The sequence below is a fragment of the Anopheles ziemanni genome, chromosome X, assembly GCF_943734765.1.
Source record: "Anopheles ziemanni chromosome X, idAnoZiCoDA_A2_x.2, whole genome shotgun sequence".
Taxonomy (NCBI): Eukaryota; Metazoa; Arthropoda; class Insecta; order Diptera; family Culicidae; genus Anopheles; species Anopheles ziemanni.
In genome coordinates, this window is record NC_080707.1 from 13,074,224 (window position 1) to 13,099,356 (window position 25,133).

At 48.0% G+C, this 25,133-nt stretch overlaps 1 protein-coding gene across 3 annotated transcripts; it reads left to right on the forward strand.

The window, feature by feature from the left end:
* The first annotated feature begins 15,209 nt into the window (after positions 1–15,209).
* LOC131290600 (chondroitin sulfate synthase 1) lies at positions 15,210–23,957 on the forward strand. Of its 3 annotated transcripts, XM_058319761.1 has the most exons (7): positions 15,210–15,443; positions 19,531–20,147; positions 20,226–20,538; positions 20,656–20,813; positions 20,896–21,156; positions 22,650–23,519; positions 23,586–23,957. In XM_058319761.1, exons 1-7 carry the CDS (start codon positions 15,311–15,313, stop codon positions 23,871–23,873), a joined length of 2,640 nt encoding a protein of 879 aa, XP_058175744.1. In that variant the 5' UTR covers positions 15,210–15,310; the 3' UTR covers positions 23,874–23,957. The 3 variants fall into 3 exon arrangements, with proteins under 3 accessions (XP_058175744.1, XP_058175742.1, XP_058175743.1); XM_058319759.1 differs by having other exon boundaries at positions 20,896–21,226; positions 22,627–23,957; XM_058319760.1 differs by having other exon boundaries at positions 20,668–20,813; positions 20,896–21,226; positions 22,627–23,957.
* Positions 23,958–25,133: the final 1,176 nt, after the last annotated feature.

Here is a 25,133-nt window from a genome sequence, read left to right on the forward strand (position 1 = left end):
GATTATCCTGTAGATGTGATTATTTCCACCGGGCCTGCTTACGGGTCCGCCGCTGCCATCCTCTGCTTCGGTTTAACCATTTTCCATGGGTCGTTTTGTGTGCCATACTTTTACCACCACCCTATTGCTTCCGCGTTTGTTTCGAGACGTACATATTTCACGTACTTCGCTAAAATACCGCATTCGACGCATTTCGCCACACTTTCGAGCCGTCAGCAGGAGCGCCCCACTTGGCAGACATTGGTCAGAACCGAAACCACTTTGGCACTACGCAATTGGAACCACGGCTACCTGTATAAACTCCCAGTGGGAGGCGAACTTGGTGGCGTTTATGTCTGCACTGCTCCGGGTTTGTTCAGCATTGCACTTGAATCATCCGATGACCATAAATTTTTGTTCACCGTAATTTTCTTGACGACTTGGTAACTTCGCTTATCGTTCGACGGACTGTTCACAAAATTCTTTGCCTGGAATTCACTTTTCGCTGGACACTCATTCGAAATAACGGAACCTGCACAACACCAACCGCGAAATGACATAAACATCAATTGTCAAAATCCCATCTAGTTAGCTTCGATCGAAAGTTCGTGACGTGTCAGTTGGAGTTGGAGCGTCTAGTGTGAAACCTCGGTGTTACGATTGAACTTGTTCTGTGTCCGAATACCGGCGTTCCCGGTTTTGCATTCGATCAAAATGATATTTGATACCATCCATGCTTTGCTAGGTTTGATTATATTTTGCATTTATTTCCTGCATTGGTGCGTGCGACTTTTTCAACGGCTTGGTCGAAAGGTGGCGGCGGTGAAGCGTCAAACGAAGTCTGGAGCGAAATAGCGATGTAAGTAGTAACCAATTGACCAATGAACCAAGTTATAGTTAAAAATTTCTTCCGAGAAATAGCAAGCGGGCAGCTGTTTTTACAAGATTGCTAACAATCACGATTTTCCTATTAGTTTGCAAGCGGTTTCCCGTTCGTTATTGTTCCGGTTTAGCATGCGTAAAAAGTGTACATTTGTAGAGTTTCGTTGTGCGTGCCAAACAAGATGGCGTCGGTGAAGCGTCAGTCGTAGTTGGAGCATCATTGGCGAAACAGCACATAACTTTGCACTACAAATCCTGTTATAAATCGGTACGATATCCGTCTATTCTCATTTCTCTGATATGTAGTTTTCCTGTAGTTGCTTTTTGAATTACCTTGCAAAAAATAGAATTTCCTACTTTTTCCAGTGAAGTCTGGCTGCCTTGCCAGTGTCGATTTTCAGTTCAGTTTGCAAATGGTTCTAGTGCGTGCTGCGTTCCTCCTGGGGTTAATATTCATCCAAATGTCTAAAAACGTGCCATTGTCGTGAAAAGTGTACTTTTGTAGCGAGTCGTTGTGCGGGCGTGAGTTTCTATGTCTTATAGTACTTAGAATGATGAGATTTAGCAAACCAATTTGTAGCTCCCGGGCGTATTTGTAAAAATCCCATCTAGTAAGCATCGGTAACAAGATGGCGTCGGTAAAGCGTCAGGCGTAGATGAAACATCAATTGCGAAACTGCATTCTAATAGCCTTTATCATACTGGTCACCAGTAGCGATATGGCACCATTATCTCTGGATTGAAAATTATTGGTTGGTTTTTTTAATTCACCTTCTTAGTGAATGCTTCCTACTTTTTCCAGTGATGTCTGGCTCCCTTGCCAGTGCCGATTTTCTTCGCCTCATCAGTTTGCAAGTGGTTCTAGTGCGTGGTGTGTTCCTCCTGGGGTTAATATTCATCTAAAAGTCTAAAAACGCCTTGAATGAAAGTACCAGTGTCGTGAAAAGTGTGCTTTTGTAGCGAGTCGTTGTGCGGGCGTGAGTTTCTATGTCTTATAGTACTTAGAATGATGAGATTTAGCAAACCAATTTGTAGCTCGCGGGCGTATTTGTAAAAATCCCATCTAGTAAGCATCGGTAACAAGATGGCGTCGTTAAAGCGTCAGGCGTAGATGAAACATCAATTGCGAAACTGCATTCGAATAGCCTTTATCACACTGGTCACCAGTAGCTATGGCGCTATTATCTCTGGATTGAAAATTATTGGTTGGTTTTTTTAATGCACCTTCTGAGTGAATGCCAACATAGGCCATTTTTCCAACGAATGAAAATTGCCTCGCCAATGGCGTTAATGGAGTGTTAACAAGGTAACGAGGTTGTAAGCAATCTCCCGATCTTCGTTTGCCCATCAAAGATTTCTTTTGGGTTTTGCGTCGACGGTTTACGATTCTTCTAAATTTTTCAATACCCTCGACAGGGCAAGTTTCTGTCTTAAAACGGGGAAGTACTGGTGTCGTTAAAAGTGAACTGCTGTAGCGTGTGTAGGCTGTTTTGTGCGTGCATCTCTGTGTGCCGAAATTGAAATGACGAGATTCGGCAAAACCCATTTAAAGATCTCTGGCATCTTTGCGGAGGCCCGTCAAGAGAAAGCGAAAAGGTTTCCGTAATGTGGGTCGTGTGCGGGGACAAGGTGCGGGGCGGCCATTAACGTCACTTCAGCGTGTCTCGTTTGCGCAGCAAAAATCACATCCTCATCTCCGGGGGCTGGCTGGCGGGCACAAAATGCACTATATGATGCAGGACACGACCGGAACACATGGTGTGTCGTCGTCTGGCTCTGTGTCCTTACGCCAGCAGGCCCATGTGCCTGGATTTGGTTGCATTTTGCTTTCCGTCTTCACCATCGTCTGCCGAGCATATGTGTGCCGAAAGCGATTCTATCCCGCTTCTGACGGAGTTCCGGGAATTGCATTTCTTTTCTTTTTTTTCTCTCGCCCAGTTTTGTCCACACACCATCGTCGTGGCGCGAGGTTTTCATCGGCACTAATTGCATTATGGCCCGTGTTTTCGGAACACTTGTCCGTTTTGTGGAGTTCTTCGATACATGGTTGAAGTGCACAGGGAAAAACGGCTGACGGGGTGGGGGGGGGGGGGGGGGGGGGGAGGGGGCGCTTGCAAAGACAAGACGTCGCAAGCCACAAGCCGGTGGTAGTAAAACAGGCCAACAACAGGTATTATTTTTATCGATTTTTGCCCATGACATTCTTGCACTACACAGCACGCAGCATTTCACCCCCGCCATCCCTCCTGTCTGGGAGTCCTCGCCGATTCCGCGTTGCCAACTTTTGAATGTCTTCTTCCGCCCCGAAGCCTCCGTGTAGCGTTTGCGAATATGAAAGAAGACCGATAGTCAGAATGGCTTTTTAGTTTCGTTTTGTTTGGTTTAACTGCGTTCACCTGACGCGCGTACCTGTTTTAGGTTATGTTGTACTGCCCCGTTCGTTTGTGCCGTGTCGAACACAAATCGTCGTCCCCTCTCTGGGGAAGCAGTCTTTTTTGTTGGCCCTGTTGTACGTACTATTCACTTCCTCCAATAACCATCAGCTAATGGACCGCGGAGACGCACGTACCCCCCGGACCACATTCATCCGGGAATCGGTCAGTCTCGCCAGGTTCCGGGCAGTACCGCCGGAGTGTATCGAATCTCATTGCTCGCCAAGTGCGCATTATTGTCCGGTAGTGCGAGCGGGAAGGAGACACACCGGGGATCGCTAAGGCCCCGTTCCTAGAATGAAGTCGCGAAGTGGCGCGGGTTGCGCATTATCCAAGACACACTCTGCACACCGAAGGGTTAAGACGGCCGCCGTCGTTTGGAGCGTAAGATGTGTCGAGCGTGGAACAGCTAGAGAGAACGTGAGTAAGAAATTCTCTCAGATCTTTTTCTTGGTAAGAAACGCGAGAGCGCGCGCCTCGGCCACCGACTTATCTCGCGCGAAAGGGAAGGCAAATCCAAACAAATTTCGTCGACGAGAGAGCAGCCACGGCACAACAGCACACGCACTCCGGCCTAAGGGAAGGGCCTGCATGCAAACGAAGGGCGACGGTTCAGGGTTTGTGCCAGGAAGGAACCGTCTCGGGCAGGACCCTGGCCAGCCCTTCAGGGTCTTCAAACGAGAAATAAAAAAACAACATCCAAAACACATGTGGTCATCGTATGCTGCTGCACTCTCGGCGTGTCGGCGGCCACCGCAATCTGTCCGTGTGTATGCGTGTTCGACTGTGTGCACCAAAGGCTTCGGTGGAAAATTCGTACCGCACTGTGGGCACCGATGTTCATGGAAAATGGGAAGAAATATTTTGTGTACGGTATTTTGTACAATAATAAAATGTCGTTCCCGAAAACGCTTGCTTGGCACCGGTTTGATAAAAAAATGTACCTCTTCCCTTTTAACGATGTTCAACTACGGTCTTTCTATGTTAATCAAAATAAAAATGCTACACTTCTGGATTGGTGCTAAAAAATACCATCGCTTTTATTATGTCGTGGTGTGGTATAATTTAATTTTGATTTAATCCATGTTGGGCAACTTGATTTCCAGTTGTGTAGTGGCATTATTTTTTTTCAATTTGGTGTGTTCGGTGGCTATTATTTATGGCTTACCGGTCTGGTTTGATTCGTGTATATTGACAGTCCTTTTTGTCGAAGAAATCACGACGCTGGCTGATCCCGAACCTCCCATAATTAGTGACCATCTTTACAAATAAAATTTTGGATGGAAAAAAGTCTCAGCTGAATTTTTTTTAAAAAGATTTCATTCAGCATTGGTTTTTTTTTTTTTCGGAGGTAACTGGAATCGGCAAAAGCTTTCCCGCGGGGCATTTGTGTCCGCCCTTGCCCCATAGTGTGGCGGCGGTACATCGCGTGATGAGTTTTGACCGCCCGGCAGAGCAGAGAGTGAGAGCCGGGGCGTACGAATGCGATGCAAGAGGGAGCACAAAATGCCATCACAGGGCTGTGCGAGCGAGCAGGCAGTGGCGGCAGCCCAAGGCCTTGGCTGGTACGGTGAGCGAAACGTGATGCAGAGAAGCGCGGCCGGCTCAGCAGCACGCCATCTCGAGAAGTCAGTCGAAGCAAACCGGTTAGACCAAACAGAAGTGCAAACGCTCCCTCCGGCCTGTGGCAGGCACACAAAACGCGGAGGCCTCCTCTACCAACAGAACCCGTGTGTTGGCCCGTGTGTGCCGTGAGAGAAGCAAACGACGATCCCCCGCGGTCGCTATGCGACGCCCCGGTAGAGTCCCGCAACAGCCAAAGCCCAAGCCAAAACCCGAGCCAGCGCCACGAGCGAAGAAGCACAGGCGGCTGACAACAGGGAAACCCGTGAACCACATTTACACTGCCCGGCATTTCTGTGCAGTGTGTTGTCTGTTGTGTCTGCTTTGACATTCCGGTGAACGGTGGTTCCCCCTTGGCCCGGCTTTCGTGTAAGTCCGTTCGTCCGTTCGTATCGACAAAACCCGGGGGCCCCCGGAAAAGAAGGTGCGTGTGGTGCAAGAGTGCGCGCGCGTACTTGGTCCAGAAGGTGAACCGCGTACGTAAACGCACCCGCTGGATCGAGGTTTTTGTGTGTTTCCCTTTGACAGATCTCCCGCGAAGACGACGGCACATTATCGACGACCCGTGGTGTTGTTTCGTTGCCAGCTTCGCCCAAATAGTGCCTTTTTAGGGTTTTCGTGCGTGGTTTTTGGAGGAAAATTTGTGTGACAATTTCAAGTGGTTCCGCGTGGGGAAAAACACAACGCAAACACCGTGGAAAGGCTTCCAAGCGAGGGTTGCAGCACGACGGAAGGGTGCGTGTGTATGCGTGCCTCGGCAAGAACCGTCTTCGGGAAACGCAACCAACCCCCCCCCTACCACAACACCCCGCCGAGGTGCAACAGAGTGGCCGCACCGTTGGCCCATATGGGAGGTGGTAGTAGGTGTCACGGTCACAACACCGGTGTGCCGTTTCTTTGACGCACGTCCCGCGCACAGTGGTACACGCACCTCTCTAATCGCGGTCACTCTCAAAGACACTGCTCTCACGTCGTTTCTTTTTTAGTTGTTTTCAGCAAAAAACGAACGTTTGTTTTTTTTTCTTGCGATTTGCGGTGTGTGCTGCGGCAGATTTCTTTTTCCTCTTGTGCGTTTCGTGTGCTTGGATCGTGTCTCTCGGTGCGCGCATTTTGTTGTTGTGCTGTGTGTTGTGTGTGTGTGTGTCTTACCTCCCCACATACCTTCCTCGGGGCCGGGCGCAGCTTACCGCGGCCCAATTTCGCGCTAATTTACCTCCCCTTTGGCCGTGGGATCGGGAGGTTGGGCTGGGAGTGGGAGGGAGGGAGGGGTGGAAAACGGAGCGAATCAATCCACAACCCGCACACCGCATCATCATCCCGCTCGATCAACCTGGCTTCCATCAACCGGCTCCCTCCCCTCGCCGCCTCGAGTCAACACACAACAACATCTCACCGGCCCAGAACCAGCAGATGAACGGCCGGCCGGCCGGCTTAGCCAGCCACCAAGCCAGACAGCCGCCGAACGACGTCGACGACGACGACGACGACGAAGACAACCTGTGTGCAACGGCCTCTAACGGGTTGGTAGATATTACTTCGCTCCAGTGCTGGCAAACTCTCCTCCGAACGTCTTCGTCTCCCCCGGAAACATAACCTCCTACCCCAGGGTGTGCAGTAGTTGGACGACGGCGCCGGGTTGCCTTTTCGATTTTCATTCAATATTTGCTTCCATTATGTGTACCAATTATCACCCCCAGTCTTCGTCGACACCCTCTTTTCGGTGTGTGGTTTTCTAAAACTCGGCTACAAAAGCAGACCATGCGAGCCAGCAGTCAGCACTTCCTTACCGGGGAAAACACGGTACCACAAATGGAACGACCTACTCCAGAGGAGCGCTCTGGGGGTTCTTCATCTTGATTTCGAAAGGTCGATTTGATCCTTGGTAGCGGTTGCTCTTGGTAAACCGTTTGATGGACGTACACGAGGATATTTCACTGTGAGGACGCTATAGAAAGGCCACATACCTGTATCAAACTGGCACAATCAATTTTTATGGGATTTATTGATTAATTTATTAAGAATGGTCGAGTCCGACCAGAGTTTAAAGTTGAGTTCCTATAAGGCAAATTTAACACACGTGCAAGAGACATATTTTACATTAAATTACTAAAAGAAATGAATTCAAAATCTCTGGGTATACGCTGTTACAAGTTTAATATGTTTGACTTTTGATGATCTAACCTACCATTCCAAGGTTATGTTTGGGTTGAGCTTCGCCCCACGCCATGGAATGTTTTAAAGAGAGAGAAGGTTCGCCATCACTGGCGTAATTTCTAATCCCCGATTTTGTTCTCTCCACCCTTCGCCTCCCCTCGGGCATGCGATTTTTTTTATTAGCATACCTACACACACAAACGTACACCTAGCAACGTTGCTGCACCCTCCTTCTTCAGCATCGCCTAGTGGTGGATGATCTCGCGCGGTCGTTTCTTTAATTTCGGCGACTTGAGAAAATAACCCCTTGCCTTTTTGGTTGATTGGAAAGGAGGAAAGGCATGAGGGGGGGAGAGTTGTATCGCAAATCGCTGCAAAAAACCAAAACGCAATTTCGCTCATTTTCGTTTGCCGCATTGCGCCTGACCCCCCAACCACCCCTATTTACTGCAATTCCTCCACCCTCTTGTGCTACCGTGTTGCCGGGCCGGGGCGTACGGTGGGAAGGTATGTTGACATTTCAAGCTCAAGTTCGGCACCCCACACCACCACCACACCAACTGCCACCTCACGATCCGTCTAGGGTAATTGTCAGGCCTCTGTTCTGCGTGGCGAGCCTAGACTTGTTGCTTCCCCAGTGTGTGCAAGTCGAAAATTGGTTCAGTTTTGCACTTAGGCTTTTTCCAATGCTCCCTCCCCGGGGTTGTGCAATGTGTGTGTGTTGCAGTACACGCTTTTTTGTTCTACATCCTTTTGGAAAACAGTACCTTTTAGCGTACGTCTGCTGATATTTCCATCGTACGATGATTTGCGTATCGTTTACGTTCACACCGCATGGTTTTTCCCTATCAAAATATGACCCACGAAAAAACCCAAAAATCCCAATGCAAACGGCGTTGTGCAATGGGGGGAAGATTAAGGAGAGAAGAAAAAATCCCCCCACAACCCTCCTGCACCGGTTCAGGAAGAGGTGTCCGACCGGGAAACACACCCGTCTCTCAAGGAACACAAGCATATGTGTGTTTTCGGGTTGTCCAAGCGAAGGAAGAATCGAACGCCTTAACCTTGAAACGCGGGCTGGCCACAAATACACACGCTCCCACCGGTATCGATCCTCCCTCCCTTTCTCTCTATCGCTCTTGCTTGCCTTGTTTACCTGGATTATGTTCTCTAGCCGCAGGGTGCAGTACCCTCCTCATAGCCCCTTCCCGCAGTAGCCATGAGCTGCTTTTTGCAACGGTGTGTTTCTAATGTCGTAAGCTCTCCCAATACTCCGGAGTTGCCGTTTTTTTTTTTTACTTTGACGTACCTCGGAGAAGGGAAAAAGGGGGCAAAAATTGCCTAATTATCAGAATTTCGTAACGATACACGCCGTCCGTTGTGAACGTTGTGTTGGGGGTATGAGCAAAAAAAACACGGGTGGTGGTGGAGGAATAAAAGTACATGGTGTGCGGCCACGCGGGTTTCTTAGGTTAGGGTCTTTGCACGTGATGATGATGCCCGATCGAACGCGAGGTTCTTTTCCTTCCCCCCTTCAGACCTCACCGAAAAGAAAAGGTCCGAAAATAAGAAGTTTTCTGGTGCAAAGAATACCAGATGGCGTGGTGGAAAAATGAGCACCCGAAAGTCGTTCGATCGCCGCATTTTGCGTTGAGCTTCGGTTGCAGACTTCCGGTTGGAGCGACCGCGGACACACATAGAACGTGGGCAGCCCAAGGAGGAGGTACGTGACTAATAAATCTCGTGGCGAACGAACGGAGATGTTGTTCAGTTGGCAAACCACCTCGTTGATTGATAAGGTGGACCGAGCCCCCTCATCTAGCCTGAGGAAGGTACGATGTGTCGCCGTCCCTTTGATCACGAGGTCATCTGCGAGAGCTGATCCATCATCACCCCAAACTGACCGTGTGTCATTCCGCGTGTGATTGTCGGGAGAGTGTGCAATTTCTGGAACGGCCGTAATCTCCTGGGTGTCATGGCCACACACGTCACTCAACCAACCGCTCCATTTGCGGCAACCAACCGCTCCAGGCAATCCCCAATCCTTAGAGATTGGAGCCTTTTCAACGAAATGCAGAACCCCCTCTCACATGTGTATTTTGACAGGCAATGTTTTAGGTCAAACGTAAAATTCAATTATATCTACACCTTTTGACATTTCTTGTAGACCCGGGATGTGGTGCAATTGATTAAGAAACTCTAGATTGTTGTTTCATTTACACTTTCGCAAACCATTCCCTAACCTGAAAGGTGTTGCGTATTTGAGAATGTATTCCGTCTATGTTGAAAAGTTCTTAAAATCAGCCCCATTCCCGCAGCTCTTTCTTGACTTTTCCGGCAAGGCACAAACAGAGGAGCTCGAGCTTGGAGGATGTCGCACCCCCCTCCCCTAATGAAAACTAATGGGGCCTAAAGTGCAATCATTTGCACATTTTTTAAACTCGTTAACGTTTGCACATGACCGGTTGTGTGTATTGCGAAAATAGATTGCGATTTGAGACACTCCCGAGCGGGGTGTACATAAACAAGAAGACACACTCCTCTTGGCTCGCGTTTGCAATTAAAGTCTCGATCAGCTGATTTGTCGAGGTAGGGAGCTTAAAATAAGGGTATGATCTACCATCACGTACTTCATATTGATTGTTGTGTGGAGGATTTTAATAAGTGCGCCTCCCCCGGGTTTGATCTTTAATCTCTCGAGGCCTCTTTCCAGTGTCATCACCGTTTATGGATAAAAGTTTTTATGGTGATTAAGCTAATGACTTTTTTTGTTTTTTAGGTTGCCTGTTAGCCACAAACCACGACGCCAGTGTTGGGTAATAAAGATCGAACGAACCTCCCAACGTTGCTGTTTGGAGCGTGTGTGCTTGGAAGCTTGAACTTCTGGCACCGTCAGATCGAATGGTTTACAACACTGGCTCGGATTGCTCGGGGAGGTTGGGCAAAGGTGAAACCGGAAGCATCTTGTGCTCCGACAACTAACCGGCTCTCGGTCAGTCGGTCTTGCCAAGAGATAGAGATAGAGATACAACTTCTTCAATTAGCACCGTCCGGCCGTGCGTCGTGTTGCGTTGTCGCCGAGCTGCTCTGGTCTGCTGGTGGAACACCACAATGAATCCCCGTATGTGTACCAACTCGAAGACAGATACTTGGATCGCCGCTGTCCAGTCTGTCCAGGATCGTGTGCACCACCGGAGGTTGATCGTTAGTGTCATATTTCCCTCCTCCGGAGTGCGCTTTACCGGCCTTTGTTGTTGGCCTTCCCTTGGCGCTTCCTGCGTGGCTTCTGGGAGCTCTGTCTCCGCTGGTCAGCTATCGCAGATACGCACCCATACACACATCCACACACCACATGACACGCGTGTCGTCTCTGGTCACACATCGCTTGCGCGCGCGCTGCACTTTGCACGCTGTGTGAAAAGAAAACAAGGGATCGGAAGAAGAATCCCCCGTCCGAAAAGACGGAAAGATTGTGTGTGACAGAGATATGTGCACACATGAGGGGGGGGACACGGGACATGGAGATGAAAGGAGAACATAAAAGTAAGATGAAGCGCGCTCTTACAGCCTAACCAGGAATGTAACACCGAAGAACATTTTTGAACATACAATAATAATAAACAACCCTGTGGCGTGGCGTGTCTGTCTCTTCCCCCCCTCCCTCGCTTCACTTTGTTGTGGTTTCCTCCCATCCACCCGTCACCAACTGCCAAAATGTCCAACGGGCATTGCGCCTCGTTGGTAAAAATTATAGCTCAACACTACTCTCCCCTTTATCTCTTGCGAAATTCTCTTCTCTAAGTGCGCTGAAATAGCAACAATTAGCATTAAATTAATCTACCTTCGTGTGTGTACATGCGTGCCCCCTTCCCCCCCGCTATTACACACGCATATCGCGTCCCAGTCATAATCAATCCAATCTGCTCACGTCGCCCGTTTTTTTTTTTTTTAAACACTTCGACCCAGTTTTCAAGTACTGCGCCGATGATGATGATGATGGTGGCTGCGCATTCCAGGTCCCGGCCGGGGGATAATATTATTTCGGGTAACGGAAGTGAGCAATTCCTTTGCGTCAACAACTGCATCGGTCGAACGCGGGGGCCTTTGACGCAGGACGGGCGGGAGGGAGTTTAGCTTTCAGGCGCAAAGAATTCGGCCACAAACAGATTCGCTGCAGATTTATTTGCAGTTGTTTAAAATGTAGGAAAGGATGTTTTTAGGAAACGTTGCGTTGTTTTATGCTTTATCTGAATTTTTCTTCGTTCTTTATGTTTCTTAAACACTGTTTTGTATTGATGCTCTCAACGAAAGTGAATTTTTATTTAGAAATGATCGATAAGAGTTGGTCTCTTACTTAATGATTTATCTGAATTCGTGTTTACTTGAGTTTATTATTCTTTTTTGTATTTATTCTCTTACCTTAACTGGTTTATGGTCTATAAAAGATCGATCGGAGTTAATCACTCAAACGCTAGGCATTGCGGAGATGGTTATCACGAATTCAAAATATAGAAACAATTGTCTTTCTTAGAAGGGAACTGATGCTGTCTTCTCGTAGACTCGTATGTAGCTTGTTATGTTCTAATTTATCTCGATTCTTGTTCATGGTTTATGTTAATTACGCACTGTTTTGTATTTATTCTCGCATCAAAACAACCAGTTCGTTATAATTGTGCAGGTTTTGCAGCATGTTTGAAAACATTTGTTTTCTAAGCAAAACCCGGGGCAAGCGGTTCGAGGTTGCGATTTTATACTCAAGAAGAGAGTTGCGATCGGAGCTGCAATTTTTCTTTGGAATGTTTTCTTCTCTTGTAGTTTGTTTTTGTGTTCTGCCCTTGCCATATCTTTTTCTCCTAACGTGTGTGTGTGTGTTGCAACCGGTAACCTTACTCCGCCCCGGTAGTTGTGCGTGTTATGTCTATCGTGCGTGTGCTCTCCGACGGTCGAGAACGGCAAGGCAGTCTGTTACATCGGCCTCTGGCCAGTCTTATCTGGCGGCTTTTACCCTTCCTATCGCGCCGACCTGATCGCAACATGCGGAGGCCACATACATTTTTGGGGACGTAAACAAATAATCGATAAGCTCTCTCTCTCCAGTTTTGCCCTTGTCCACGTAATCGGGATGGCGTCGTCTACGGGATGGTTATCAGCACCGAAAAAAAAGCAACCCAATCAAAATAAAAAAGAAGGCAAAACATGCACTATGCGTTTTCATATGTGTGGTAAGAGATAAAGGACGTCGAAAGCTCGGACCCGCTTTTTTCCGCGAACAAACCGCGACCGACCGTATGGCCTTCCGGATGTCGTCTGGCAAAACAGGCTGACTTCGTCCCTGGCATTTCCCTGCCCGGTCTTATCTTAGAAGCCCTCGCGGGACTGGGTCGTGAGGGTGGTGCACAAGGAAAACATCCAAATTTTCACCAACTCACCGTCCACTTCTCAGTGCTAATGTGTTGTTTTTGTCACTTGCTTCGAACCGTGATTATTCGAACTCCTCTTCCATCTTCCTTTTGCTCCAGACGCGAGGGTTTAAAGCAGAATAAAATTTATCGCGCCCGGAAACCATACCACGCAGAGCTATAGACGCATACACCGTTGCTCAAGAAAGTGTACGATCTGGTATCAGTTCTCGGAAAAATATCTCCAATTATGATGGTACTGGCAGACGAATGCCATGTTTCACAACAAAAAGAATTTAACCGTCAAACTGTGTTGTTAGGCGTATAAATAAACTGTGCAGAAATTATTGCATTAAAAAAATAACTATCAATTTATCGTTGCAAATCATACGATTGAACTTACATCGCGGTTTATTTCGTTTGGCGATCATTTGAAATGACTGTGGACTCCTGGTTACGTAAAGTGACATTTTAGTTGCGCTACTAAAATTACTTGTTTATTTTGCGTTAAGACATGCCAGGTTGGGTTTCATATGAGTGAGAAATTAACGTTTGACAAGCTGCAATCGTTTGAAATTGATCACCATTGTTGATCACTGAAATGAGGTAGTGAAATGAAATTGATGCTTGTTTACATTAACCCAGGCAGAAGGCAACGTTGTAAAGTGTCGAATTTAGTTCGGTGCAGTGAAAGATTGCGTTTGTTTTTTTGCACCATTACAAATAAACGCTACCTTTGTTAGGTTGCGTCAACAATATCCGCAGTTGAGTAAAACGCAGTAAACTTTTGATTGCCTGCCGATCAAGGTTTAACCTCATCTCAAAGGTTATGTTAGCGAGCAGTAACAGGACGTTTCCTGTCACTAATTTAAACCCTTTTTCAAATAATTAGCATCCATCGTGGGGGCTCTAAATCAATAAACGAGTTTATGAGCCGGTATGATGCCTTTTGACGCTTCTGTTACGTGCCTTAGGATGATGTTAATATCGTCGGTTTATTTATTTCTTCGTTCGCCACGATACATTAGATAACACCTTCAGCTCGTACGGATATGTAATGGAACAACTGGTAAGACTTTGCCGGGATCCCGTACGTGCGTGGCGCTATCGCAAAACCCGTGGCGTCAGAGGGTGAAAGAAAAATAACCGGCCACACTAAATCGCGCACGATCGATAACGCGGAATTGGTGGGAAGGGGAGGTCCGTTGGTTGGCGCCTTTCGATACGGACCGGAACCTTCGTGTTGCTGCACTTTGATCTTTTTGGAGGGAGGCGGCCTCCCCCACTCATCCCCCCACCCTCCGGTTGAAGGTGTCGCATAGGGTTCCTGAGAACACGGCCCGTCCATCCGGGGTTCGCTTCTCTAATGAGCCTTTCGATTTCGAGATTGCAGCCGCCCGAGTAAGATGCAATTAGTGGTGACCCTCGGGGGTCGGGGGTGCAGTTGTTAAGAAGCCAGCGAGAGACACACGGTGCTGGCGCCTTCGCGTAATCGTGCACACCGCAATTCCCGGTGCCGTTCAGTTGGTGTTATTATTTTAGTTGTTTTTCTTTTCTACTTTAACTTCAGCTTATTGGCAACCAACCCCATGATATGATTCTTACCTGTTTCTTTCCTTTTCTCTCTCTTATTCCAGCAGTAGCTGGCCCAGCAAAGGGCGTTTAGATGAAGGAGATTATTGCACAGCTGCATCGTTGGCAGCAGCGTCGGAGAAGTTTACTACCTAGTGTTTGCTGCTACTATCCGCTTACAATAACAAATACGGTCGGTTGAGAAGTCGGAAAGGAAGGACAAGACAGAAGACACCGCAAATCGAAGAGTAGAACGCGCCCGTAGAAACGTAGAAGTTACAGTTCCGCCCCGCGCGCCCGCACCGCCCTTTGCCGACGGGAAGAGGAGAGGACGAAAGCGTGGGAGGTTGACGTTTGTGGCGCGGTGGTGGTGGTGGTGGAGGTGAAGGTGGTGTGTCCCAGTGCCGCGCCGCACGGTGGCCGCAAATGGAAGTATCAGTCGAGCGTGGCAAGCGGACTTCTATAGCAGCGGCCACGACTAGTACCGGAGCGCACCAGCAGCAGCACCGCCGGCTGCGCAAGAAACGTAACGGCCAACGGTGTCGGTTGCGACGCCGCCGGAGACGCGGGGGCGTCGTGCTTTAAGGGGCGAGCGGATACAGAGAGCGAGCGAGGAAGAGGAGAGGGCTGTGCGGCGCCTGGGCTTTGCGGTCCCGGGTGTTTTGCTACACCGGCGCGCGACGGTGGTTCGAACGACGACGGCGACGACGACAAGGACAAAGGCGTCCAAACAGCAAACCCGCCGCGACACACGGTGACGAATCGACGGAGAATTCCGGCCCGGATGCTGCAGATTGGCGACGGTGGCAAGTGAATTTGACCCACTGGCTGCTACGGCTATCACACACCGGTCCGGCGTACTGCATTTCATACTATTTAGTCTACCAAAGCTCGCAACACAAACTCCCCGCCAACGCCACATACACATCGGTTTCGGTTGGAGGAGGGGGAAAATTGCAACTGCGGCAAATATATCAAACAACATACAAAAGGAACGGAAAAATCGCATCGACGCGTAAGTGAGCAGCCATAGACATAACTTTAACGATAAGAATTCCAATTCGAAACCGGAACAAGTGCAGCGACCAGCAGCAGGCAACAAGGCAGGAGATAGTGATTTTAAACAAAAAACACACAGTATTCCCGATACACAACACCGTTCCTTCCCGTGCGTGTGGAACGAAGAAGCGAAGCAAAGATCGAACTCTCTCTCTTGACGACCAAGGAAGGGTTGGTTTCCAGTCATCAGTGGTTCATGCAGCAGGCAACATGTCGCAGCGCAAGAAGATTCTGTACGGACTGTTCGGCATCATCGTCGGCCTGTGCGTGGGTGCATTTTTACGCACCTATCGAACGTTGGAAATGGTCAGCATGTGCAACACGATGAACATGAAGCAGAAATGTAAGTACCACCACCCGAGTGCCGCGTCACCATTTACAACAACAACCCCCCTGTTCCCACATACCCAAGGCAATCAGCAGGTATTTTTGTAATACACACTTTCCATACCAAACAACAACAAAGCAACAAGCAACAATTAGTCAGGCTTATTCTTCAAATGATCAAAATTGCGAAAGTGATCACATTCTTCAAATTAGTGCTGGTTTGGGAATGTTAAAAATGCTTTGGAAAGCATATTCGTTCGATGGTTAGTTGCTGCTGCTTTCAGTTCGGAAGTAGAAAAAAGCGTAAACATCATCATCATCAGTAAAACCAAGCTCTTTTATATGGGTTCGAAAGGCCAGGTTCAGTATTGGTATGATACCATAAAATATTCAATTATGAGCGCTATTTTTTAACGTTTTCACAGAAATTATTATTTTTCTGTCCGTGCGTTTGATTCAGAAATCCTTTGAAATTAATATCCTGCTTTTTTAACCAATGAAACCAGAATAATTCCATCCCTTTATTATGTTTTCAACTGATAAAATTATTGCGATTAATTTTAAAATAAGATTGCAAACATTCATACCACCACAATTGTTAAAGGGAGGGTAGATTTAAAATAACACTGACATGCGACTAACCGTTGGAAAACATATTTCCAATATCTTTTGCTATTTCAATTTAGTTTGTTGTTGTTGAAGGTTCGACTACGAATAGAAGGTAAACTATTTGGATTAAAAATGAACCATCCTTTTATCAAACCTTAAGTGTATCATGTTAACGAAAGTAAACAGCTTGCTTTTTGTAGGGAACTGCAGTTAGAACGAATAAAAAAGGGTCTTTTCGACCTACCGAGAAAGGAACTACAGATAGGCCAATAAAACTATGACCTGGGTCCGCAATGCCACAACAGGAGCATTGTAAAACAATTTGTTTCGACAAACGAACGGTCCGCATTGTGTCTTCTACAAGCGAAAAAGAAGACATACATGTTCCATCCGCGAGAAGATACCTAAAGATACCGATGCTGCGCTGTGTATTCGTATGGTTAATTATTGTTAAACATTCATCTCTCGCTACCGATCTAATGTGCCGCCCTCCACTCTCCTCCTCCGTTCGCAGCAGCTGTATCGCGTCACTGGCAAGCCAAATAGCTGCGAAACAGTGTAAACCAGCTCTCATCTCTTCTGGTCCCGGCTTCTGGTGTGAGAGCAAGTGATTGCAAATGGAAGCGAAACAAACAAACATATGATTTCCTGGTACGATTTCGGAATCGGCCGCGACCGACCAGGCCCATATATTCGGGGAAAAGTGAATCATATGGCGTGGGGTTAATTTACCGAGTTACTTCTTTAACGGCGGCGCAGCGATTTCATCCATCTATTCATCCCCACGTTTCCGCTCGGAATCTTATATTGTTGTGGTTCGATTAAGATTAAAGTGATCTGAATTGCGCTCGGATTGGGTTTTTAAACACAACCCCATTGACTTCGCGCTATCAGCCGAGCCGAGGGTTTATAGTTCTTTTATTCGAATGCTCTGGCTTTTCCAGCGTGCCGCGGTCTCTCTTCCCGCTTTGTGGTGTTCCGCTGAGTGCTTGGAAAATCCGCGCCGCTTTCTCAATTGTTTGGTGTTTGTTTCCCAGGCCGCCGGAGAATGAAGTGCATCCACCACCCAAAAGCCCGGAAAAGTGGGTTTGCTATGCAACGATGCATGGTGGCATGTGTTTCTTGTCTGCTTTCAAGAGAATGCGGTCGTGCTTAGAAGGAGTAGGAAGAGCTCTGTTGTGGAAGATGGAGATCCTCGGCCAGATGCTACAACACACCGGGTCGTTTGTTCGCCGATCGAGGATGCGCTCTAATAATAGTAGCGAATAATGGATGGGCAGACAGTCCGGCGACGGACGGACGACCCGACGCGAGACCTTCCGTGCAACAACGTCCGGCTCTCTGGCTGAAGGCAAACAGACACAGGGTATGTTGTGTCTCCCGAGCCCCCACCGGAGTGCACGGTCGAAGCGAGTTTCTTGTGTTTATGCAATGGCCTAGAACCGAATCGTTCCCGGCACATCGATCGAGATCCGATGGGATTGTTTTTCTTTTCAAATGTATTAATTTGCAATCGACTTACGCCAAGCTTCACTCCCTGACCCGTACTGTTTTATCGAGTGTACCTAGGGTGTGCTGTGGTGGGGAAAAACATCTGATCCCCACCCGGGTGCGTCGTCGGTGGCCTTGGCTTGCATTGGACTCGTTGCTAGATTGAGTTTAGCATCGCCTGTTTATGCCCCCGGCAAGGTCTTTCTGCTGTAAATATTGGCCTATTCTTAGCATCGCTTAGCAGCGAGTACGGGAAAGAGAAACTTACATGAGGTAGTAACTGCAGTCACGTCGGGGTGGTCTTCCGGCCGCCGGCAGATCAATAGGCTGCGGAATAGGATTGCACCCGTGCACTCGGAACACTTCTCTACACCCGAACACCGTTGATTATTTTAACAACCCCTTAGTGCATTTGCAATGAAAATAATCGTCGGTTTAACGACGGTATTTAACAACAAGGTTGTTTTTTTCATTAAAGAGTTTAATTGAACACATTTTAAAATATTACGAACACATATTTTTAAAACAATTCAACTAACCTCAATGGAATATGACCCTAACCAATGTGTTTCCTTCTTCCGTTCTAAGAATCAAACACACATATAAGTGGATACTGTTTTCTTTCTATTTCTTTTCTATTGGTTGCGTTTTAATGATGGAACTTATATAAATGTATGTTCAACTACCCTTTGAATAGATGGCTTAACTTTCAAGTTATGTTGTAGCTCCTTTGGTTAATATGGATCATTTAATATTTCACTACCGACTATCCGATTTACCGTATTTTAACTAATATAACGATCTTACGTGTTAAAATTAATTTTGAAATGTTTATGAAAAAAGTTTTTATTTGTAATGAGTCCCAGATTTAACAACAGTCAACATTAAACTATCTCTAAGAACAATCTTCTTTGTTGATAGCTCTCTGCGACATTTGCAGGACTCTTAAAAGGAGTAGTTTTCTTTTCTCTAGTTTTCCGACTGGTTGTGAACTACTAATGTTTTCGAAAAGCTGCATTCTCCCTCCTTACCGATTATCAATCGCAAGCCGTACACACGCCAATTAATGGCGTGGGGCTCTCATTACATCGCTTTTCCGCCAGGAAACGTACGCACGTACTTTCGTTTTTCTTTTAATTGGTTGTTTTTGGTTTTCCGATCGCGCACCTGGCAAATTGATTTTTCAACCATACATCATACGTGCGCATAGAAGCAGGGTTAAGGGTAGCCGTTTCGGAATATATCGGGCGCTCGAGGTCTCGTCAGATGGTTTTGGTTGGCGAGAAGATCTTTGATAAGAAAATTACCGCCCAGACTCCATGGGGATATTCCCCCGGCGCGAAAGGGGGAAAGGAGGGTGGGGTGGGATGTAAGTAGTGTTCGCTCCAATTTCTCGAACCCCAATGTATGCGCAAGGAGGAGAATCTCCCTCGCGGCCGGGTCAGTATAGGAAGGCCCCTGGTGTGGCAGCCGGAGAAGAAAGTCCAACCTCTCATGAGCGTCAATTGATGTTGATGGAAAAATTGCTCCTCCAAACACTATCCCTAGCGCTCGGGTGGACCGAGGGTGGGAAGAGGTGTGGAGAAATGTAGAACTCTCCCTGGTAGTTGGACGTCTCAGATTTAGGGTCGTGCGGCCGGGTCTCCCCGTTTCTGAACTGACTACGCCCGCGGGGTATGTAAGTGACACGATGTTTAACTTTTCAAACACGCGTTTCGCGCCGAGGAGAAGGAGGAGGAGGAGACGAGATATGGTCCGAGCTCATGATGAATACGATGCTGGAATCGGAGATAGTGATCGGAGCGAAGGAGGAGAATGAGGAGGACAGGGACGGTTGGTTCAGCTAATAGGTTGACCGGACGTGCGTCTTCTTCGCGTCTCTGTATCTGTTGCGGTCGTGTGAGGATGTGGTGTGTGGATGTAGTGTTCTTTTCGTTAATATATATGCCGACCGGTGGTGTGTTTCTTCTAACCTTCCTTCCTTCCCCTCGCCCCTTTGCCAGCCGCACTGGACATCATCGGATTGCAGCCGTCCGAGATGCCCACCAACTCCCAGAGCACGCTCGTGTTTGTCGGCGTGATGACGGCGAAGGAGTTCCTGCAGGGGCGCGCCCGGGCCGTGTACGATACCTGGGGCCGGCAGATCCCGGGCAAGATGGCGTTCTTCAGCTCGCAGGACTCGAGTGCCCCGGGGTTGCCGCTGGTCGCGCTCAAGGGCGTCGACGACCGCTACCCGCCGCAGAAGAAGAGCTTCATGATGCTGCACTACATGTACGAGCACTACATCGATCGGTTCGAGTGGTTCGCCCGGGCCGACGACGACGTCTACATCCGGACGGATCGGTTGGAGAAGTTTCTCCGCTCGATCGACAGCTCCAAGCCGCAGTTCATCGGGCAGGCGGGACGGGGCAACAGCGAGGAGTTTGGACTGCTGTCCCTCGAGTTCGATGAGAACTTTTGCATGGGCGGCCCGGGCGTCATCATGAGCCGGGAGACGCTGCGCCGGGTCGCGCCGCACATACCGACCTGCCTGAAGAATCTCTACAGCACGCACGAGGACGTCGAGGTGGGCCGGTGCGTGCAGAAGTTTGCCGGTGTACCGTGCACCTGGAATTACGAGGTAGTTGGTAAAAGAAACTGGGCGAGAGCCCGCGCAGAGCGCATTCTCACCCCTCCAATCACTCGTCCTCTTCCTCAGATGCAATCGATCCTGCACCACAATTCGAGCGGCAGTCGAGCGTTTTCCGGCAACCTGAAGAGCAAGGAGGTGCACAGTGCGATCACGCTGCACCCGGTGAAGAAGCCCGCCTTCATGTATCGGCTGCACGCGTACATGCTCGGGCTGCGAGCGCAGGAGCTGCGCCAGGAGTCGCTGCTTCTGCACCGCGACATTGCCCAGATGACGTCTCTGCTGCAGATACCGCGCATCAACAAGAACCTAGCGCCCGGCGTGCCGATATTCCCGCAGGACGAGAGCAGCAGCGACTACCTCGGCGATCACAACGTGCTCGGTATGTATAGCAAGCCACAGTCACCTACACACACACACAACCCTCGAGTGAAGCACACGAAACTGCACCAACGGGGATGGTTGGTTATCTAGCGACTATTGACTATTCTCTTTCAAGGTGCCACGCCAGACCTGAACCGGCATCGACCGCGCGCACTGGACGAGCTGGTCGAGTGGGACTTCATCGCCAAGAGTCTGTACTCGGGCATGCACCCGAACCCGAAGCGCCGCATCGAGTCGTCGGTGAAGGAGGGTCTGAACGACGTCATACGCGAGGTAGGACGCATATAGGAAGGAGGCGCACACCCCGACGGATATATAAAAACCAGACGTGTCCCCACTTTCCTTTTCTCCCCAGATTATGGAGCACATTAACAACTACTCGCGCCAGCGCGGCCGGGTGATCGAGTTCCGCGAGCTGCTGTACGGGTACATGCGCGTCAACAGCCTGTACGGGCAGGATCTCATACTGGACCTGCTGCTCGTGTACAAGAAGTACCGCGGCAAGAAGATGACCGTCCCGGTGCGCCGTCACCTGTACATTCAGCGCTCGTTCACCGAGATTCAGGTGCGCGAGATCACCGACGGCGTCGTACCTAGTCAGGCGCTCACCGCGGGCGTAAAGAAGCAAAAGACCGGTACCTTCTTCTCCGACCCGACCGGACGATTTATCGATGCCACCGGACTTGGTAAGCAACCGTAAACCTAGAAGGAAGGGGGTTTCAAGTTTGAACGTCGCCGCAAACCCCTTTCCATCTTTGTTAATGATTACAAATCAATTTAAAACATCTCTAACGAAAAGTGTAAAACTATAGATTACTGTTACATCATTACCATAATATTATAACGCGATCCGGTGATGTAACAAGTATTAATACTTTCTTGATTTGTCAAGTAATTTTAGCTGTGTTCTATATAATGATATTGATTTAGAAGTGGACGTTCCAAGCTCTTTTTTGGGACCTTCACTTTCAACGTTTTTTAAACTATTATTTGTCCAATATCTTTGAATTGCTTTGCTTTAGTCTGACTATTTTGTCCACCTGTTTCTAAGCCAGTCCTAATTGCATACACTCATTTTAACCTAAACGAAACGAAAGAATAACATATTTGTCCATTCAGGAATACATATTCCGAACAACTAATTTAAAGTGCGAATTTATTGGTTGAGAAATTCGTTTAACTTTTCGATAATACTTGATTTTGGACAATCCTAAACTAGTGGTATTGAAATTTTTTTTTACTTTAATTTAAACTATAACATTAATCTAGAACTAAAGGTTTCCCGCTCGTTTTTGAAACTTTCTTTTTCATCGTTATTAAAATGATTGCTTGTCCGATCTCTTTCAACTACTTAGGAATAATTGTTTTTTCCTTCTGTTTCAGTCCAGTGTTAATTCATACACTCTTGCTAACCTAAATGAAACGAAAGAATAATATATTTTTCTATTCAAGAATATATATTCACCCAACAGCAAATTTCAAAAGCGAATTTATTGTTTAAGAAATTTGTTCAACTTTTCGATAATATAATGTGGACAATCCTAAACAAGTGGTATTGAAAATGTATTTTTACTGTAATTTAAACTGTAACATTGAACTAAAGATTTCCCGCTCGTTTTTGGAACTTTCTCATCGTTATAAAAATCATTACCTGTACGATCTCTTTGAACTTCGTAGGAACTTTTTTTTCCTTCTGTTTCAGTTCAGTGTAAGGTGTATACACTCATGCTAACCTAAATCAAGCGAAGGAATAATATTTTTTTTTCTGTTCAGGAATACATATTCCGAACAAAAAATTTCAAAAGCATTATTGTTTGAGAAATTCGTTTAAATTTTCGATAATTTTGTCTCGTTGAATTGGTTAGGAATATGTTTTCCTTCTGTTTTAGTCCAGTGTTAATTGAGACACTTGCTAACCTAAATGAAACGAATGAATAATCTATTTTTCTATTCAAAAACAAATTTTGATCATAATATTTCAAAAGCATTCTTGTTTGAAAAATTAATTCAACATAAATTTAATAGAGAAGATCGTCCTTCACATTACAAAGTGAATATTAATCAACCTTTTTTCTCTCTTTCTCAGATCGGATATCCCATCGGATGAAGTCACTGTTCAACGGTGGTTTAGAACGACTGACGGACACGCTCGGAGTACCGAATGGCGGGAGTGCGGGCTTTGCGGGCGCACATCGGAACCAGCCGACGCCCGGAAAGGATCGCATCATGTTCGTCATCCCGCTGTCCGGCCGGTCGGACACGTTCATGCGCTTCCTGCGCAACTTTGAGGAGGTCGCACTGCGCCAAGATCAACATACCGACCTTCTGGTGTCGATGTTTGTCGAGCCGGTCGAGTCGCCGATAGTGGTGCAGTTGCTGGACGGCATGAAGGCGCGTTACCCGGCGAATCGCATCAACTACCTGCAGCTGCACGGGAACTTTTCGCGCGGCGTTGCGCTCGACCGCGCCATCCACTCGTCGTACTGCGAGCCGGACGACATACTGTTCTTCATCGACGTCGATATGATCTTCACCGTGCAGTCGCTCGACCGTATCCGTCACCATGTGATCCGGCACCGGCAGATCTACCTGCCGATCGTGTTCAGCGAGTACGATCCGCGCACACCGAACACAATCCTGGCGGAAGCGGAGGCAGCGATGGTGGATGGTGGTGTTGGTGGTGGCGCCCCGACGACAACGACGGAGCAGCCGCGCAACTTTTCCACCCCGTATGCAATCAGCGACGAGCGCGGCTACTTCCGCCAATTCGGGTACGGGCTGGCCGGCATCTACAAAGCCGACCTGCTGCACCCGGACCTGAAGGGCTTCAGCACCGACATCACCGGCTGGGGCCTCGAAGACGTCAAGTTCCTCGAGAGCGTGATCGCGCTCAACCAGCGCGGCAATCAGCGGTTGGCCGCGATCGCGGACGGCCGCTGGGATCCGCTGACCGCCAGCAACAACAACCGCCCGTCCACGGCCAGCAGCAGCACCACCGGGGGGTCGGACGCGCCGCCATCCGCCGCACTACTAGCGCCCACCGAGGAGCTGGCCATCTTCCGTGCGCCGGATCCGTCGCTGGTGCACATCTTTCATCCCATACATTGTGATACGAACCTGGAGGAGGCCCAGTACAACATGTGCCGCGGGACCAAGGCCAACACTCTCGGTAGCTTTAGGACGCTCGACGACCGCTTCTGCCACAGCCCGGCGCTGCTGATGTACGCCCGCTCGCAAACCACCAACCCACGGGCTGGTGGAGGAGGAGCAGGAGGACCGGCCGCGGTTGACGATCGAGCTAAGGCAGCGGTTGAGGAGCAACGTGCCAAATAGCAGATAACTAATTAAAAATATATATACTGAACTAGTGTGTGCGCGACTCGCGACTGTGCAGTAGGAATAGTAGGGGGCGCATATGTCGCAGGAAAGAAGGCAGGAAAGGGTGGCCATCTTAGCGATTTTTTACTATTGAGTTCGGGTAAGCCAAGCCCCAAGTTCGCGGAGAATTATCGTATGTAAATATAAATGTTTAGTAATTTTCTAAACCGTTCCTTATGTTGTTTTCGCGTGTGTGTGGACGAATGCCGATGCCTTCCGTAAAACCGAGCAGAACCAGCGCCATCGATGGAGTGAGTTATTTTTCCCAGTTGTTTTTTGTGATGTGTTGGTGGAATATTGTGGTTGTCTTTTTGGGTCGAATGGTTCTCTCATCTTGTGGTGTTTTCAGTTCTGGGTCGGTTTGTTCTCTCATCTTTTCTTTTCCTATAACTGGGTACTAATTTTGCATTACATGGATGGTTCGAAGGTGGGTATTGTGGTTTTAATAAAAATTTATTAACCAAGTTCAAAGAAAATAATCAGACTTTTAACTTACAGCAGATGACACTTAAACACAGGAAGCTTAAAGGTTTTATTTCGTCTATCAGATTTTTTAAGGATCATCAGGACGGAGGATGAAACTCTCCGAGACACGCACACACAAGGCACCGATGAACTTCGCCGTGACCTCTGCTCTGTGTGTCATTGTGCTTTCAAGAATACTCCGCTGGAGGAATCACTTTTCCATTTTCAATGCGTCACCCCAAGGTTTTTGCAAATTCTTTTCACTTTCCATACCGCGTTTTTTTTTCTATTTCCTTTCACCCTTTGCTGCTGCTGCTGGTGGTGGTGATGTCCAAAAGGAGGGAATGTGATGTAAAACACTCGCCCCACAAAATGTGCATCTCGTTCGTCGTTACTAGGGACGAAATTTGCCCGGTGCACTTGCAAGACGTTCTTGATTTGTTTTTTTCTTCTTCGTGTTTTCGTTTCTCCCGTTTCGTTTAATGTCCCTTCGATCCTTCCCTGTACGCGTTTGTGTGTGTATATAGGGGAGAAGTTAGGGAGTAGTTTTTTTAGAGTACATTCCCCTACGCAAATGCAGGATTCCGCTAGGGCTAACCCTTACCTTATAACCTCGCCCTTTGTGTTGTTTGGAGTGCGTGTGTTTGGGAAAGCTCTGTGACAAGTCAAGGGGGGAGGTTCGATGCGGTTCATCTTAACCAACGCCTCCTCTTGCTTCCCTCTCCCCTCCAGCCGGTAGCCGATGCAAAA